The 16902-nt window shown below is 43.6% G+C and overlaps 1 protein-coding gene across 2 annotated transcripts in view; it reads right to left on the bottom strand.

Moving 5' to 3' along the window:
* Positions 1–16902, bottom strand: part of DGKG (diacylglycerol kinase gamma) — a 212003-nt gene that overhangs the window by 121223 nt on the left and 73878 nt on the right. Inside the window, exons 7-12 of one of the 2 annotated variants that reach the window (XM_021708769.1) lie at positions 14534–14583; positions 11166–11240; positions 10349–10471; positions 5077–5194; positions 3414–3502; positions 338–454 (exon numbers count right to left, since the gene is read on the bottom strand). In XM_021708769.1, the coding sequence (XP_021564444.1) occupies positions 338–454; positions 3414–3502; positions 5077–5194; positions 10349–10471; positions 11166–11240; positions 14534–14583 (572 nt within the window). The remainder of the gene's footprint in view (positions 1–337; positions 455–3413; positions 3503–5076; positions 5195–10348; positions 10472–11165; positions 11241–14533; positions 14584–16902) is intronic. The other variant, XM_008051124.2, reaches the window with a different exon arrangement.

Below are 16902 nucleotides of genomic sequence, written 5' to 3'. Positions count from 1 at the left end.
TCCTCTCCCATTCTGTCAGAGTCACCAGTACCAGATGACACTCTGGCGAAGAAAGTTCATGGCCTGACCTGCTGCCACACAGACAAGGGACTGGCCCAGCTTCTTCTTAAGCAGTCCGCGCTCCCCTGGATCTGGGAGTGCCTTTTCTCTGGGCAGCCTGGCAATTCGCTGGAGCACTGTTAGGTTGAGGGCATTGAATGGGGGCTCTGGGGCCTTCCTAGCCTCACTTTCCTGGCTCCGCTCATGCCTTCTGGCGAGATGTTCACTGCACTTGGGCTGTAGCTTGGGCAAAAAACCACACTGAAAAGAAGCAGGGCCGTCCTGGACGCCAACCCACCGTCATCCGGCACCACACGCAGTGCCGCGCGGTGACACTCTGGTAGCACTTGATACTTTTGTGGCACCGGTCACACTTGATGGAGGAGTTCCCTTCCACCCATGCGTGCTGCATCACCTGTGGGAGGGAAGCGAAGGATGCCAGGGAAGGCGGCAGGACCACGCCCCCGGGCCCTGGGCTGGAGGAGAAGGGTTGGAAGGAGCTTGGGGAGAAGTTCAGGGGACAGGGGCCGTTTCCTATTTAGTGGGATTGGATACCGAATGGCATGGCATGGCTTCTCCTTATTAACCGCCATCATGCTAACCAAGGTCACTAAAAACCTATCTTGCTCGCAATTTGATCAACTCATTCACCCTGGCAGGCAAGCCTCTGAGCAACACCTGGTCTGGCAGTCCGTCTGTCTGTCTTGCAGAACTCCTTGCAGAGTGATGTGTTTGTGTGTGTCCTTTTCTGGAAGGCAGCATGGGGCCGGGGAATGCTGGAGAGCTTGTGTGGGCCACAGACAAGATGGGTTGGAGTCACTTTGCAGTGGGGTAACTTTCAGCCAGTTCCTGGACCTCTCTGAGCCTCAGGTCCCTCATCTCTAGAAACTGGCATAACAAGCCCACCTTTGGGATTGCTGGGAGAATGCAACAGGAGTGTACATGGAAGGGCCTTTCTGGCACAGTCCTAGCCCTTTGAAAGTGCCCACGATTGGACAACTTTCCCCGCCCTCCTCAGCCTTAGCAGTACATGAGAACCATCTGGAGAGCTTCTAAGAGTCCTAATGCACAGCCCACACTCCAATCCAAAGAAATTAGAGTCTCTGGGTGTGGAACCTGTCATTAATATGTTTTAAACTGCTCTGGGTGATTATATTGTACAGTCAAGATTGAGAAGCACTCTAGAAGAATGTTAGACAAAAAGTCTAAAGAAATCAGTGAGGGCCTGTTGGTGCCTTTCACACCTGCTTCCTGAAGAGCTGCTTGTATCTGCTCCATGGCCAGGAAATACCACCAGAGCAGGCTAGAACTTAGAAAGCGGGTGGAAATGCCTTGTATGTGTGTGTCAGTGCAGCTAAAGTGACTGCCAATGATCCACGGACCACTATCTGGGAACCTCTCAGTTCTCTTCCCCTGGAATTTTATAGAATGTCTCCCAAATTTCCACCAAGGTACCCTGAATAGCAGAAGAGAGTGGATATGGACTCTAGGAGAATGTAGGGGCATAGCTTGAAGTGCCCAATTACAAGCACAATATTTAAAAACATGAAACATTTGTGTGATGCTATCCATGTTTATATTAAATAAAAACACATGTTTAAAATTACTTAACAATTAAGTTGCTTAATGCCTCCCCCAAGAATGCTTTCAGTAAAATTATTGCTCTGGAAGATGTATCACATTTGGTTTGTAGCTTTTCATCTTGTGCCTTGCACTCCTGCAGGCTTGAAGAACTCAGTTTGTTAACCAATTTGTCATCTACAAGTTCACATTGAATTTGCTCTGAGAATATTATTAATTCCTTTTTGCAAAGGAAAAAATAAACTGGGGCTTCAGAGAGGTTAAGTGACTGGCCCTAAGTTCCAAGGCTGGTGAGTGGCCAAGCAGGGACTCCTAGCCAGGTTTTCTGCCTTCGAGGCCAGGGCTGTCTCTCCAACACCACATTGCCTCCTCCATTCTCTTTGGGAGACGGTGAATGACTTGGGTTGCCCCTGCAGACTCAGAAGGTTGTGAATGTGTCCTATTGGTTTCCCAGTGGCCTCGCTTTGTTCTTTGTGTGGCAGACAGCCAGAGTGCAGGCCTAGGGCCTGAGCCCAGGAGGCATGCCACGTGTCCTGGTGAAAGGCATGGACATGGAAGGAGGTGTGCAAGGGGTGGTGCAGATGGCATAGATGAGAGGCCATGCAGTGTCTATGGAGCATGCATACGAGTCCTAAGAATCACTCTTTTTTCTCAAGAGTCCTGTGAGAGGACTGGGTACCACTCTCACCTGCTAACCATTTCCTGACTCAGATTTCTCAGTGGAATCTTCCCTCTGCTGGATGGCAAAGTGCCCTTCCTCTGCTAATTTTAAGGACAGACTGTTTCCAGACTTGGTAAATGGCACCACCCAATGGCCAAGTTAGAAAGCTGGGAGCCATTCCCTACCTGTTCTCTCTCATCCTCTGCTTCCCCATCAAGTCCTGGGAGTGGCACTTCCAAATCACCTCTCAAAATCCCCCTTCATTTTCTCTCTTAGCCAAGGTAACAGTCAAAATATCCAATAACTAGCATGTCTCAGCACAGACATGGCCACGGCTGTGCTATAGCAGTGTGTGTGGCAACCCACCCCAGTCGGGTCCTCAGCGCTGACTACCTTTTAGCTTCAGTGACTGAAAGAGTTTCCCCTCCTCTGATTTCTCTCCTACACCACGCTCAGAGCAATTAACCTAATTCACAAACTCAATCATATCGTCACACACTTGAAGATCATCTGTGGCCCCTGGCTACATAGGAAACACCTTTCTAACTCCTCAGCCGGCCTCATAAGACCTGCTCCAGGCTGCATCTCACTCACCAGTTTCTGAGTGCATCTCCTGCCACAGCCCTTCCTCTGTTCCAATTTCACCAAACCAAGAGCTCAGAATAGAACTTGTCTCATGCCTTTGTAGAGGGTCTTGACCTCCTCAATGCCTCATGAAGTCCTCCTGATTTGCGTTCAAGACACAATTCAAATGCCGCCTCCTTTGTGAAACTTTCCCTGGCTTGTCTTTTATGCCTCCACTGTGTGTTCCACATAGTCTTGTTATAACACACATTTCACTACTTTGTACTTTGCCTTCATGTCTGTCTATCTCCATAGATGGCAGAGCTTTGAGCAGGCTAGGGGCTGTCTCTTATAACCTGTGTACCCCTAGCACAGCTCCTGGCACATGGCAAGCACTGGGGAGTTGCTGAATGGATTGATGGATGAATGGGATGGTTCAAGGGTGGTCCTTGAGGCAGAGAAGGGGCCAGATAAAGCTCCCAGAGCCCCTTCCTGCCTAATAATCCATGGCGATGGACATGTTGCCCAGATGTGGCATGCAGTAGAACAAGCAATAAGTGTCACCAACCTCGCCGCTTTTTTTGGGTTTTGAGCACGTTTTGACACACCCAGGAATGTTTTTGGATACACAGCGTTCATGGACAGTGTATTTACAGTCTAAAAAGAAAAAAATAAAAAGAAGGTCCTTGTGAGTGACTACCTAGGAAAGGTTTAGCTTCCTTCCCACCCAGACCTGTACCTCCCTCTGGGTGGCTGGTGAAGGGCCCAGGACACATGGAGTTGGTCTCGCCTAATGGAAATTCCAAAAAGTCTCTGATTGTTCCCTGAGGAGAGAGTCCTTGCAATCTCCCAGTCATTCTTCTTCTGCACCTCCACCCGTCACACTGGCTTCCTCTGTGCACAGTAAACGCAGCAGGAACACATTCCTAGAAAGGCGCTTTTCACTGAAGGGGAGAGGTGTCATATTCCTCACTATACCAATGCCAGATTATTGTATGCCGGGGATGTTGGGGAGTGGATACAAAGGCCAGGGGGTCTTTGAGGTTAGGCAGGCCCAGGACTGATCTCTGGCTCTGCCATCTATAACAATCCACATGATCTTGGGTACGTTGCTTTACCTCTCTGAGATTCAGGGTTTTCTGTAAAATGGAAATAAAAAGACTTCTCTTTCTCTTTGCAGGGATTTTGCAGAATTAAATGAGATGATGTGTCTGGGTCAGAGTATCTATTCTTCAAATTATTGCTGTTGTTGTTACTACTTTATTCAAATAGCAGAGGGCTAGAACTTAACAGTAAGGAGACTGGGTCTATCAGATGTGGATGAGAGCTGGATTTGAATGGGCACTGGGAAGACTGGTGGGCTCCTTCTGTAGCCTGTTGATGCCTTGCTCTGGGTGGGCAGTGGACCCAGTTCTGCCAAGATGACTTTTGTGGCCGAGGCCACTTGCTACCTAGTTCACACACGCATATTTGATGATACACTTGGACCAGGGGCCTCCCTATAGCAGCAGCTCCTAATCTCTGGTGGGATGAGGCTGGTTGTTCTCTGCATCACCAGGTGGGTGGCAGGAGTCTGCACACCTGCCTACTCTGGCCCCTGCAAAGCCTTCTTGCTGCAGCCCCTCCCCTCTCCTCCTGCTCCCTGGAACATGGCAAGGAGCATGCCATGCTTCTTTCCTGCATGCTCCTGTCTTTTTCCTTCTCCTCCATCTCTTTCTCCTGTTTTCCTTTCTAGTATTTCTCTCTCCTTTTTCTCCCTTTTATCACTTGTGGCTTTTTCCTCTCCCCTTCCCGACTTTGCTAAACAGATTATAAAATGAAACAACTGTATAGTTTTAATTCCCACTGCATTTACAGAATATGAAATATGTTGCTTATTCACTTAAAAACTACCGATTCCTCTGAACACACCTGGCACAAACATTGATTAGAAAACCCAACTAAAATTAGAGATGCTTTTTAGTTATGTGTGAACTTTAATAATTTTTTTCTAGGGGGTCGTGGCCCATGAAAGGACTCCAGCAATAGTACCAGATCTGTCCATTGGAACTGAGTAGGGTAAAAACAGGACAGGAAGGTCTTGTTTCATTTCCTGCTGCTGGAACATGATGAATGGCCCCTCTCAAGCTACAAAGCAGAAATACCTAGATTTTTCCCAGGAATGGATCAACCCGTCACATGCAGAGCAAAATAGTGCCTGGGAGGAAGGGAAAGAAAGGAGGTTTACTCACAAACGCAGCACAGGCCTTGCTTGCGAACACCCATCAGCATGAGGTGGCAGAAGTTGCAGTAGGTTGGTTTCTTGAAGTGCTTCAAGGTCCAGGCATGTCTCCCGTCACCCTTGGAGGCCTGCAGGGGGCACAGGAGGAGACAGCCCACCGCAGTCCTTAGCTAGAGGAAGTTGGGCTGCCTTTCCTGTCTTCTTTCTTTTTCTAAATAAGACTCTTTTTGAAAGACATGTGACTCATTTTTTTTTTTTTTTACTGTTTTAAGTACATATCAAACAAAGTTCTTTGTGTTTTCTAAAATTAGCAAATATTAAAAACAAGGAACACTTGAATGGGCATATGTGGAGGAGGGGGAAAAAGTAAGTCCTCTCCTACATGGCTGGTAGAAGTGTAAACTGGAACAACAGTTTGATCAATCATCTGTCTGTCTGTCTATCATCGCTATCGTCTACTTATCTAAAGATCCTTTAAATGTTTATGAACTTTGACTTACAGATTTCCTTTCTTGGACTCTAGTCTAAAGAAAAATCTTAAGAGGCAGACGACTACTTTTGTGCTCTGTCAGATGCTTAACTCAGCATTATTTAAAATAATAAAAAATGGGAAATATCTGAAAGGTCTCAAAATTACCAGAAAGTCAATTATGGTACATCTACATGACTTGATGTTAGGCAATAATCAAAAAGATATTTATAAGACTATCTAATGGCATGGGAATGTGCTCATGATATAGTACTAAGTGAAAAAAGCAGCATGCAAATTTGATGACGTGTTATGATTTCAGTGTTAATAATAAGACCTTTGATGGGAAGAAATTTCACTAACCTGTTAACAGAGGTTCGCGGCACTATGGATTTATTTTATTCTCTAATTCCTACTTTCTTCTGTATGCTTCAGTGTTTTTATAGCGTTCATGTACTGGTGTTATAATCAAGAAGAAATAGCTTAGTAAAAACAATGTACTCCTCTTACTAACTTTCTATACACAGATAAAATGGTAAAATTATGAGAAGGTTCAACTATATTCTCCTGACTTATTTCAGAAGTGAGTTCATCCTCACCTACTAGATAAGCTAAGCCTCACACAGTCGCATACCTTCCCTAGAACACAGAGTGTCTCGCCTACCAACCCAAGCAAGCACAGCCTGGCTTGAGGCTATGACTTCAGGAAGGTCCCTCCCATGTATACTATCCCTGATCCTTTCCCATAGGCTCCATCACAAGAGTAACACTCTCAGGCTGGTTGTACAAGTGGTAAAAACTCTGTACTAATGTGATGAGGATTGATTGTCAGGAATGTAGAGTCCAATGTGCTGGACCCAAATGCAATTCTTACTTCTTAAGCATCTATGCTTTTGGGCTGGTCACCATAGCCAGATCTGGTTCTGTGCCTAAACTTCTGGGTGTATTCTATTGGGGAGCCCACATTCTTGTCCAAATGCTAGTCTCCTCTTTTGGGCCAGATAAGCTTTTTTTTTCTCACTACCTCAAAACCTCGCTTCTTCTAAGACGTGAATTTTATAGATTTAAAACCTTTTTATCTAATTGTCTCTACTTTAGTCACAAATTGATAATGATTCATCAAATGACCGATTGATTCATGCATTTGACAAACATCTATCTCAAGGGATTTCTGTAAGAATTAAATGAAATCATGTAAATAAAGCTCCTAATCCAGTGTCTAACACATTGTAAATTAAAACTTTTATTAGGTTCCTACTCTGTGCCAGACACAAAAATAACTAAAGGGTGTTTATTTACATATAAGGCAGTAGATTTATTCTTATTCTAGAAATAAGAAACAGAGACTCAGAAAAGTTATATAACTAGCCCAAGGCCACTGAGCCAGTAGTCACAACCTTCTCCCCTACCTCCCAAAGGGTCTTCCCAAATGACGGTTTTCCGATATGGGCAGAAGGGAGATTATAGCACTCCTTAGCAGACCCAACATTTTCATGTAGCCCAAAGGACTGCCATTTTATCTGAAAATAGCTCTATTAGCTAAATCAGTTAGCTGATCCCCCATTCCTAGCTATTATTTTTACAGATATAAGAAGTACGTGGACCACGACTTGGGATAAAGTAACATCTCTGCCTGGGTTACAGCACCATCATGTGGCTCTTTCCACACAGTAGAGGCTGCAGAATGTGGATGTCCTTATGCATGCCAGGGTTTATGTCCCTGCTACAATTTCACGAGGAGACCAATTGTTTTGCATATATCCCACTCAGAGATTCCTCAGACTTTTCAGTGGTCGTACGTGGGTTTTTAAAAAGTCAGACAGAGCCGGGCTCGGGGGCTCAGCCTGTAATCCCGCGCCTTTGGGAGGCTGAGGTGAGTGGATTGCCTGAGCCCGTAGGTTTGAGACCCGCCTGGGCAGGCGAGACCTCATCTCTACAATAAATCAAAAAATTAGCCAGGTGTGGTAGCGTGCACCTGTAATTCCGGCCACTCGGAAGGCTGAGGCGGAAGGATTGCCGGAGCCCAGCAGGTCGAGGCTGCGGTGGCCGGGAGCGGCCACTGCACTCCAGTCTGGGCGACAGAGTGAGACTCCAACTCAAAATAAAATTTAAAAAAAAAAAAAAAAGTCAGACAAACAATAGGACTTTTAAGAAATTGACAGGGACTTTCTCCAAATCCCCCAATATATTGAAATGTTATTAACTTATTTAAAATGTTCAAAACTTATTTAGTGCATATTTTAAGATAAATGTATAAAACTTTTTGTCAATAAAACTAAATTTGTATTTTCTTTTCATTGATCACTTTCCTAATATAAATTATAGTTTTCTACAAGGTTTGATTTTGTAGCTTTAATATCCTTTTATTGAATTGTCTCTACTTAGTTAATAAGTGCACAAATTGATGATTCATCAAATGACTGATAAGGGAGACAATGGGGAGAGCGTTGAAGAAATAGGCAGGCCATAAGATAGTGGATCTTCTCCACACAAACGATTGGTGGCATTTTGAACATCAGCAAGTCCAAAATAGAACAGAAAATAGAAATTGTTTCCTTGTGATTGAAATATTTCATCTTTATTCCCCAGATGAGAACAGAACAAAACAAAACACTCTTGTGTTGGAACATCACCCAAGCAGAACTTTCATTTAACCTGAGTATAATCTTAAGTGAGTAATAACAGCAGAAAGTATACCTTACTTATCTGAGCTCTAGTTCCCAGCTCCTGGGGGTTCTTGTACATGGAGCATCTCGGCAATGGGTTGTTTAATGAAGGGTGGGTTGTTACTGAATTCAGGGGATGGCCTCTGGTACTAGTTTGGTGTGTATTGGGGCCAGTTCCTTTACCTTTTTGGGCTTCAGTTTGAAAAATGAAGAGTATCAATCATGGAGCACAAAACTCTTTCCCAGCTCTAACTTTCTAGGGTTCTAAGGAATAAGAAGGGAGTTATGTAGATCCTGGTTCCTTGATTTCTTCTTAGCACTTGGAAAGAAGTGGACATGCTCTGAGATGATTGCAGGATTCTTAGTTAGTGAGTTTTGTAAATGAAGGTTCAACTTTAGTCCTGAGTGGAAAACTGTCAGAGGTATAAGCAACGATGGCCAGCTGGAGGCTAACCCAGCTACATTTCTTGCTCTGTTCTATTGTAGGACCCTTCTGTAATCTCATGAAGGTGTTGTCACACAACCTGTGCGACTGTCCTGCTAAATGCGTAATCATCATTTGTTTCTACTACTTCTAATCTTCCTTATCTCATGTATGGAAGTTAGTTCACTTGGCAAATAAAGCAGAAAATGCAGTAACTGACTGGGTTGGATGCAGGCATATTAAAACCATTGACTTCACACAAGCCTTTACATGTATCCTCACTCTGATCAAATTGGGAGACTTTCCTAACATGCTTTGAACTTTCTTTCATTTGAGTTATTTATTTGTTTGTTTGTTTATTTAAGCTGGCATCTCACTCTGTTGTCCAGGCTGGAGTGCAGTGGTATGATCACAGCTCACCACTGCAGCCTTGACCTCATGTGCTCAGGAGATTCTTCTGTCTCAGCCTCCTGAGTAATTGGGACTATCGGTGAGCACCACCACACCTGGCTAATTTTTAAAAATTTTGTAGAGGCAAGGACTTGCTACGTTGTTCAAGCTGGCTTCAAACTTCTGGGCTCAAACAATCCTCATATCTCGGTCTCCCAAAGTGCTGGGATTGTAAACATGAGCCACCGCACCCAGCCTTCATTTGGGTTTTTGATCAAGCAGTTCTCCTGACCACTCTCGCTTCTACTGTCTTCTACTAGCCAAATCATACCATCCTTGACAGTCAGATCAAACATCCTCCTGGGGCTTTCCATTTGATCTTTAGCCTCAAGAATAAGATATCAAAATCTCATGCATTCTTCAGGGACAAGTAAAACATCTTCCAAGTTTTCTTCTAAATATAGGAGATGGGCTGACTCTCATGTGTGGGATGTTAGAATGTAAAGCATCTTTGAAGTCAGGGACAAATTCTGATTCCCTTGTTTGCTTCTTAGGACCAGAACCTCAGCTTGCTGTCTTTATAAATTGGGATAAAAATACTTACCTTACTTGGATGTTTTGGTTGTTAAACAAGATGCCGTTCATGAACACCTACCTGAACAGATAAGTAATTTTCTTCCCTCCCTCCTTTCCTTCCCCAATTCTCTTAGCATTCTAAAATTTAATTGGTTGAAAAGATGAATTCTTATTTGAAGTTTTTTTTTGTACCTTTGCCAGGTTGAGTATAAGGTTGTGTTCCTTCACAGCATGCAGAACAGTAATTTTTTTTTTTTTGAGTTGGAGTCTCACTCTGTCACCCAGGCTGGAGTGCTACTTGACCTGCTGGGTTCCGGCAATCCTTCCACCTCAGCCTTCCAAGTAGTTGGAGCTATAGATGTATGCTACCATGCCTGGCTAATTTTTTAAATTTTATTGCAGAGACAAGGTCTTGCCATGTTACCCGGGCTGGTCTTGAACCTACAGCCTCAGGCAATCCTCTCGCCTTGGTCTCCCAAAGTGCTGGGATTACAGGCTGAGCCACTGAGCCTGGCCACTAGAACAGTATTTTTAATTTGGTAAAGATTTAGTAAATTTCTATCAAATGAATGAATAGATTTCAGGCATTAATAGGTAAAAAGGGATGAGAATAGACAGGACTTTTGGACTGGCCTAGAATGCATGGCGTGTCCATTGGGAAGTCTGGAGCAGAAGCTAAAGTGATATGAAGATATTGATGTGGAACTCAATGTTCCTGAATGGCAAGAGACTGCCGAACTCCAGATTGTTGACTTACAGAGTCGTCCATCCCTAGGAGGACCAGCAAGGGGATGGTGGTCATCCCTCCATGAACCCATTCTTGTAATGACACAAAGCCATCTTGGTCGTAATCCATCCCTTGCAGCATCTCCTTCAGTATCTGTGGAATCAAAGAGCAACAGTAGTCCATTTTCATCCTTGACACTTCTACCTCTCTTCTACCCTCTGCTTTCTCTTTCGTCCTGAATCATCTAGTTTGTGTTTTGCCCCTTTCCCTTTTTAGTTAACGTTAGTAGAGTAGTGAGGGAGCAGATTGGGAGTGAGGAAGCCAGGCTTCTAGGTCCAGGTCTGCCCTTGGGCCTTGGCCCAGTCACCTGGCTCTCTTGGCTCTAGTTTGCCCATCTGTAAGAATAGAAATAATATTGTTGTGATAGCAGTACTGTAGTGAGGATTAGAGAAAATGAATATAAAGTGTCTAATATAATACCTAACACATAGGAGTCCCCAAATGTAATTATTATTCTTCTTCTTATTATCTGGTGATTGGGAAAAGTCTCTAAAATTCTTTCTAGATCTAAATTCTTTAATCTATGAATTCCTGTTACTAAATTTTAGCTCTGGTGAAAAGGTTAGAGGAATTATTATTTCAGTTATGTCTACACTCTTTCCTATTGCCTGCATTTTTTCTGTCAGAGAGGTGGGAGGTAAGGCGTAAGACTCCAAAGAACCTGCTTATAAAAAGATGAGTCTGGGGACACCTGCGTAGTAAACATCTGTAGCCCAGTTTTGACTGTGTCCCACTCTCATTTTGAAAACTCAGAGTTACCAAAGTCACCCCCTCTTTAGAAACTCACAGGCTTTAACTCTGTGGGATCCCACTCCAGGTACTGGGCAATATGCAGCATTTGGTTGACAATGCGATCCATCTCCTATAAAACGTCAAAGGGAGAAGATATTAAAAGGAGACAACCAAAGATGTGTTCTCAAGAGCGAAACTCAAAATCAAACCCCGTGGAAAGATGGGCAGGGCAGGGCATGAGAAGAAGCTGGGTGTAGTACACTGGGACTTCATGAAGAGCACATAGTTTGTTTCTGCCTTGACCACAAAGCTTACAAGAAGCACAGAGCATGGATAAGCCAAAGATATGTGAAAAGCTCACCAAACACTGACCGCCTCCTAGATCCATCAGGACCCATCTTCCTTCCCCTATTCTGTCTTTTAACTTGGAAAGCATAAAAAACACTCCTGTTTTATCCCTCTTTGTGATAATAGCTCCCATAAATACCTACAGACCAAAGCAGGTCTCCTCACCCCCTTCTTATCACTCCTCATCTTCACAGCTTTAACAACTTGGGATCCATCTACCCACTTAGGGGTCAATTTCACTTGGATGGAAGGTTGCAGTGTTGGTTCTTGCTCAAGCGCCATGATTTAGATACCTTTTGGCCTCTCTTCTGTTTTCAGAGGTTTAGCCCTGAGCCCAGGATTCCATGAACAGTAAATTCATGAGGGATGTGTTTGCCTGATGAGTGAGCCTTTGGGTACCAAAGTCAGGCTTTATCTAAAATATCACAGAATTATTAGATGTGAAAGAGTCAGTGTCCTGAGAGCACTGAAACATGTTGGACTGAGGAGGCATTTGATGTCAAAATCAGCACCACTTGGACACCATTTAAGATGTTCATAGCAAGATTGCTTTAGGATGACCTGTTGGTGGACTGAAGAGAGGTTCAAAAGTGTTACCTTCACCAGGTGGAATGCTGGGTCAACAGCAAGCTAAAACTCAACAGGGATTTAAACAAATTAAATTTCATTTAAATTTTAAAAAATCAATTGCAAAGCTACAGTATTGGGCAGTAGATAAGAGTAAGAAACTAGACAAAAAGGTAGGGATAGGGCTTGGCAGACATTCCAATGGAAAAGAGCTTGTGAATATGGTTGGGCCCAAGGTTCAATGAGAAAATGTGATTCAGGAACCAAAAATTAGACTCAGTCTTCAGCTATGTAAATAGAAGCAGAGTGGGCAGATTTCAGGAAGAACTAGCTCCCTGAGGTCTACCCCAGTCAGGCCACATTTGGATACCTAAAGAGTCATAAAAGGGTGGTTCTGTTCTGTGCCATATTTTAAGAATAGCATTGACAAACCTGAGCTTGCCCAGAGTGGCTATTTAAGCCAGTCTTATGAGAACCAGTGCAGGAAATGAAAAATTTTAGCTTGAAGATTTTAGAGATGTGATAGCACCTTCAAATACCTGAAGGCCTATTGTGTAGAACTGATATTCCACTTGTCCTGGTCAGGTACAGAGGGCAGAAGGAACCTGAGGGATGTAGGGAAGGGAGGAGTTGAGAGTTGGCTTATTGTGTCCTTCCTATCGGGCTAGGGGAGAGGAAAGGGAAGTGGAAGCAGATTTTGTGTTGCAAACCAGTCCCTGGCAGACAGGTGTCTTGTGTGCAGAAAGGAAGCTCTCTGTAACAGTGACCTCTAGCAGTGGAATGGCTGTCTCAAGATAGTGGGTGGCCTCCCCATTACTAGGAGTGTTCAAAAAGAGGTTGGGAGTCCATCTGCCAGGGATTCCTGGTAGGAAGTTGAATCAGATAACTCTCTGGAGATTTGCCTCAGTCCGCCAATGTTACCTTTAAAATGGATCTGAAATCTATCCACTTCTACCCTGTGCAAGATTACCACCATTTCAAGCTTTGACTCTTTCAATGGCCTCCTAACCAGTATCCATATGTGCATCCTTACAGTCCATACCCAGCCCAGTAGCTTAGAGTGATTCTCTTAAAACATATCAGTCATGTCACTCCTCTGCTCAAAATCTTCAATGGTTCTCTATTTCTCCAGAATAAAAGTTAAACCCTTTCGATCAACTATAAGGTTTAACATACTTTGCAAACTCCCACTCCCCACCTCCATCCTGTAATGTCTCTGACCTCATCTCCTGTTACTGCCTCACTCTGATCTCATGTGTTCACTCATTCTGCTCCCATCACCTGGCCCCTAGTAATCCTCTAACATCCCAGGCACCCTCAGGACCTTTGCACTCCTGGAAGGCTCTTCCCCTAGATATTCCTATGATTTACTCCTTCACCTTCTTGAAGTCTCTATTCAGATGCCGCCTCCCCAGGAAGGGCTTCTTTGGCTCCCCTAGCTAAAGTTGCCCCTCCTTCCAACACTTCCTTTCTTCCTTTATTTTTCTTCTTGGCACTTGTTTCTACCTAACACATATTTTGCTCTGCTATTTAGTGTCTAGATTTGGACTAGAATGAAAGCTTCATGAGGGCATGGAGTTTTGTCAGTTGGCTGCATTGATGTATCCCCAATACTTAGATATAGACACTCAGTAAATATACATAGACCAAATGCTTGAACACTCAGTAAATATATGTTGTCCAAATGCTTGAGAGTCTGTGATTCTCTGGTTGTTCCCTCAGTGATCCAACCTACACAATGACAATATAGATGAAGGGATCCCATAAAGGTGCTCTGGGGCTTAGAGGGAACTAGGATGATTCCGCTGGTCTGGTGGACTTGTTCCTGTCCTTCCCTCCTCTGATCTAACTTAGCCCCATGCATCTCAACCTCAGGGTCTTCCCATTAATGAGCCTTGACTCTCACATTGCTGGTCACAACCATGGGGTCTGTCTTTTCATTCCTCCTCTCACTCCATCATCTCTGACCTACCCCTGCCTATTCCTGAAGGGGAATAGGGGTGAGTCCTCAGACTTTCCCATCATGTGCTCAGAGCAGATAGAACCAGCTTCCTTGGCTAGTGTTCTAGAGTATGAGAAGAAGCCAAGGGTGATGTCACAGCACAGCAGCAGTAACCAGGAGCCTCCCTTTCTCTTGCCCTTTCCCCATGGTCTTGATGCCTCCCTCCCACCCTTGGCTCCAGGGCTGTAGTAGGAAATTGCTGGGAGAGATTGTGAACTGATGCGGAAGTTAAACTAGATAAAATGCTAAAGCATCTCCCCATTTTGAGATTTTTAGCACCCCTGGCCTCTGTAATGAAAAGGTAAGTTGGCATTTATTCTGTGCAAGGCTGGCTCTTTGAAAATAGGAGGTCGAGCAAGGGGTATCTACTCAGATTTCTGCAGCTCATATTAAGACATTGCTATTCCTACAATGATAAAACCGAACATTTTCAGATTCTTCCTGTACTTGTTCCCTGCTCCCCCATTCTTCCGGATCTCGGAAGGATATTTAGAGTGAGGACTTACCATTTGGTCCAGGAGACCGTTCTCATCTGAATCATAGAGACGAAACATGACTGCAAGAAACACAGAGGTAAGGCTTGAGGTGTCCTCTAGAGAGCAGGAGTAGCTGAGGTTTTGATGCTGCCAAGTTTTTAGATCTGTCCTGGCCATCGATAGGATGAAGGCTGTTGCAGCCAACTCACCAGCCTTCGAAGGCTCAGAGTCTTACTTTCTTATGGAGAGGGTGGGACAAGGGAGGAGAATTATCTGGCTTCTGGACTAAGCAAAACCTCTGTGGCTGATGAGATCCAGGTCATGAGCATAACTCCCTAGAGAGCATGCACATCTCTCAGCATTGCTAGAACAGAACTCAAAGCAAATGCTCAACTGGTGGTGAGACAGAGGCAAGCCTTTTCTTCTATTGCACATAGAAAATGTGAATTCAGGCGATATAACTCCTGGCCTTACTCTAAAGTTTTGGGGTGTCTAACAAGTTGTTTAACTTCTTTGGGCTCAATTTCCTTACCTGTAAAATGGAGATTATAATAGTTTATTTCTCCTAGGCTGTTATGAGGATTAATATGTAACAGATATGCCAAATTGATAACTCTTGGAATGTAGAAAGCATTCAACAGTTGTTACAACAGAGGGAAGGTCCCTTGTAGTACAGGCTTCTAAGTGTTCTAGGAACCCATTGGCATTAGTGTACAAGTTAGTGTTGTTGTGAGAGGCTGTATTCAGCTTCAGTGAATTATTTTTTTTGGAGATTCTTTCAGTGTGTTTGCCTATTTTATGATGGATGATTTGTGAGCACACCTGCCCACACCATACTGACTATTCAGCATTTTTTGACCAAAAATGATTGAACCCCATGCCCCACCCTCCCTATTTACCCAATCTCACCCCAAGCAACTTTTTTTCCCCCCAGGATAAAATAAGTCCTCAAAGGGAAATGTTTTGCCAGCATAGAAGAGGTGAAACAAAAAATGGCAGAAGGACTTAAAGGCATTAAAATCGACAAGTTCAAAAACCGTTGTGAGCAGTGGAAAAGCATCTTGATAGGTGTATTGCATCAAATGGAGAGTACTTTGACAGTGACTGAAGTTTAAACATCTAAGAATAAATACACAGTTTTTTATTTTAAAAATTAAGTTTTTTGGGGTCCCCCTCATATTTATTTTTATTTTATTAATGAACATTTATATGCAACATACAAGGTACTGTCCTATGCACTTTATCATTATTACTTAAATCTCAGTAATGCTATAAGGTTGTTACTACAGAAGCCATTCTATATTTCTTTCTAAAATGACAATATGTGATTCAGAAACATCCTCAATCAGGGAGGTGATGTAGGACAAGGAAAAACTGGGAGAAAAGTTTGGACGAGAAACTAAATGTTCATTTATGGGACCTGGAAACCTGTATTTAATCCAACCAAAAGGTAGCGATCCTGTCTATGGTCTCAGATGTAAGCAGGACAGGAAGCGGAGATGAGTGTTTCTTCATTTTCCTTCAGTTCTTTAAAACCCTTCATCATGCCTGTTTTCTCTGTGGAGCCTCCCCTATTGATCCTTCCTGGATGCATCTCATTGGGGGGGATCTCTTAGCACATGCTTACCTGGTCATATTATCCCTGCTAAGTTGCCCTTAAGTCATTGTTTCCTTCTAGACGTTTTAATATCTCTGTATTTTGTGACTTTTCAGTAGCACATACCTGGTTGGAGTCTAAGTTCTTTAAAAATAGAGTCATGGGCTTTTGATTCTTTGGGACTCCTCAGAATGGCTTGGTCAGAGGCACATGGCATATGCCCCTGACTCACTCAATAGATAGATGGTTGAATAACATAAAGGAAAGAACTCTTCCACTTGCATTGTCCCAATGGACTCTAGGTGACTGTCTAACAATGATCTATCTCTGGTCCTACTGTGTGTGAATAATAGAACTAGAAAGGCCCAAGTAAGCATTTTTTTAAAAAGCAATGTGGCCTTGGGCAAGTATTTTAAACTTCCTGTGCTTTAATGAGAATAATCATATCATTCCCTTAGGGTTACGGTGAAGTTAAAATGAGACAATGCATTTAAAGTGCTTAGCAAACATAAAGTGTTTATTGATGAGAATTATTACTGTAATTACTGCATTGGCAAGAGGTTTGGAATTTAAGGCTATTATTTCCACACAAAAAAATTACATGCCTGTTTTTTATTTTTTATTTATTTTTGTTTATTTATTATTATTATTTTTTGAGTTGGAGTCTCACTCTGTCGCCCACACTGGAGTGCAGTACCGCTCCCGCCACCGCAGCCTGGCTTGCTGGGCTTCGCCGATCTTTCCCCTCAGCCTTCCAAGTAGCTGGAACTACAGGCGTGCGCTACCACGCCCGGCTAATTTT

Source organism: Carlito syrichta, unplaced genomic scaffold (genome assembly GCF_000164805.1).
Source record: "Carlito syrichta isolate Samal-C Ts95f unplaced genomic scaffold, Tarsius_syrichta-2.0.1 Scaffold63716, whole genome shotgun sequence".
NCBI lineage: Eukaryota > Metazoa > Chordata > Mammalia > Primates > Tarsiidae > Carlito > Carlito syrichta.
The sequence above is the reverse complement of the archived record's forward strand: the minus strand, read 5'-3'. Positions and strand labels throughout refer to the sequence as shown.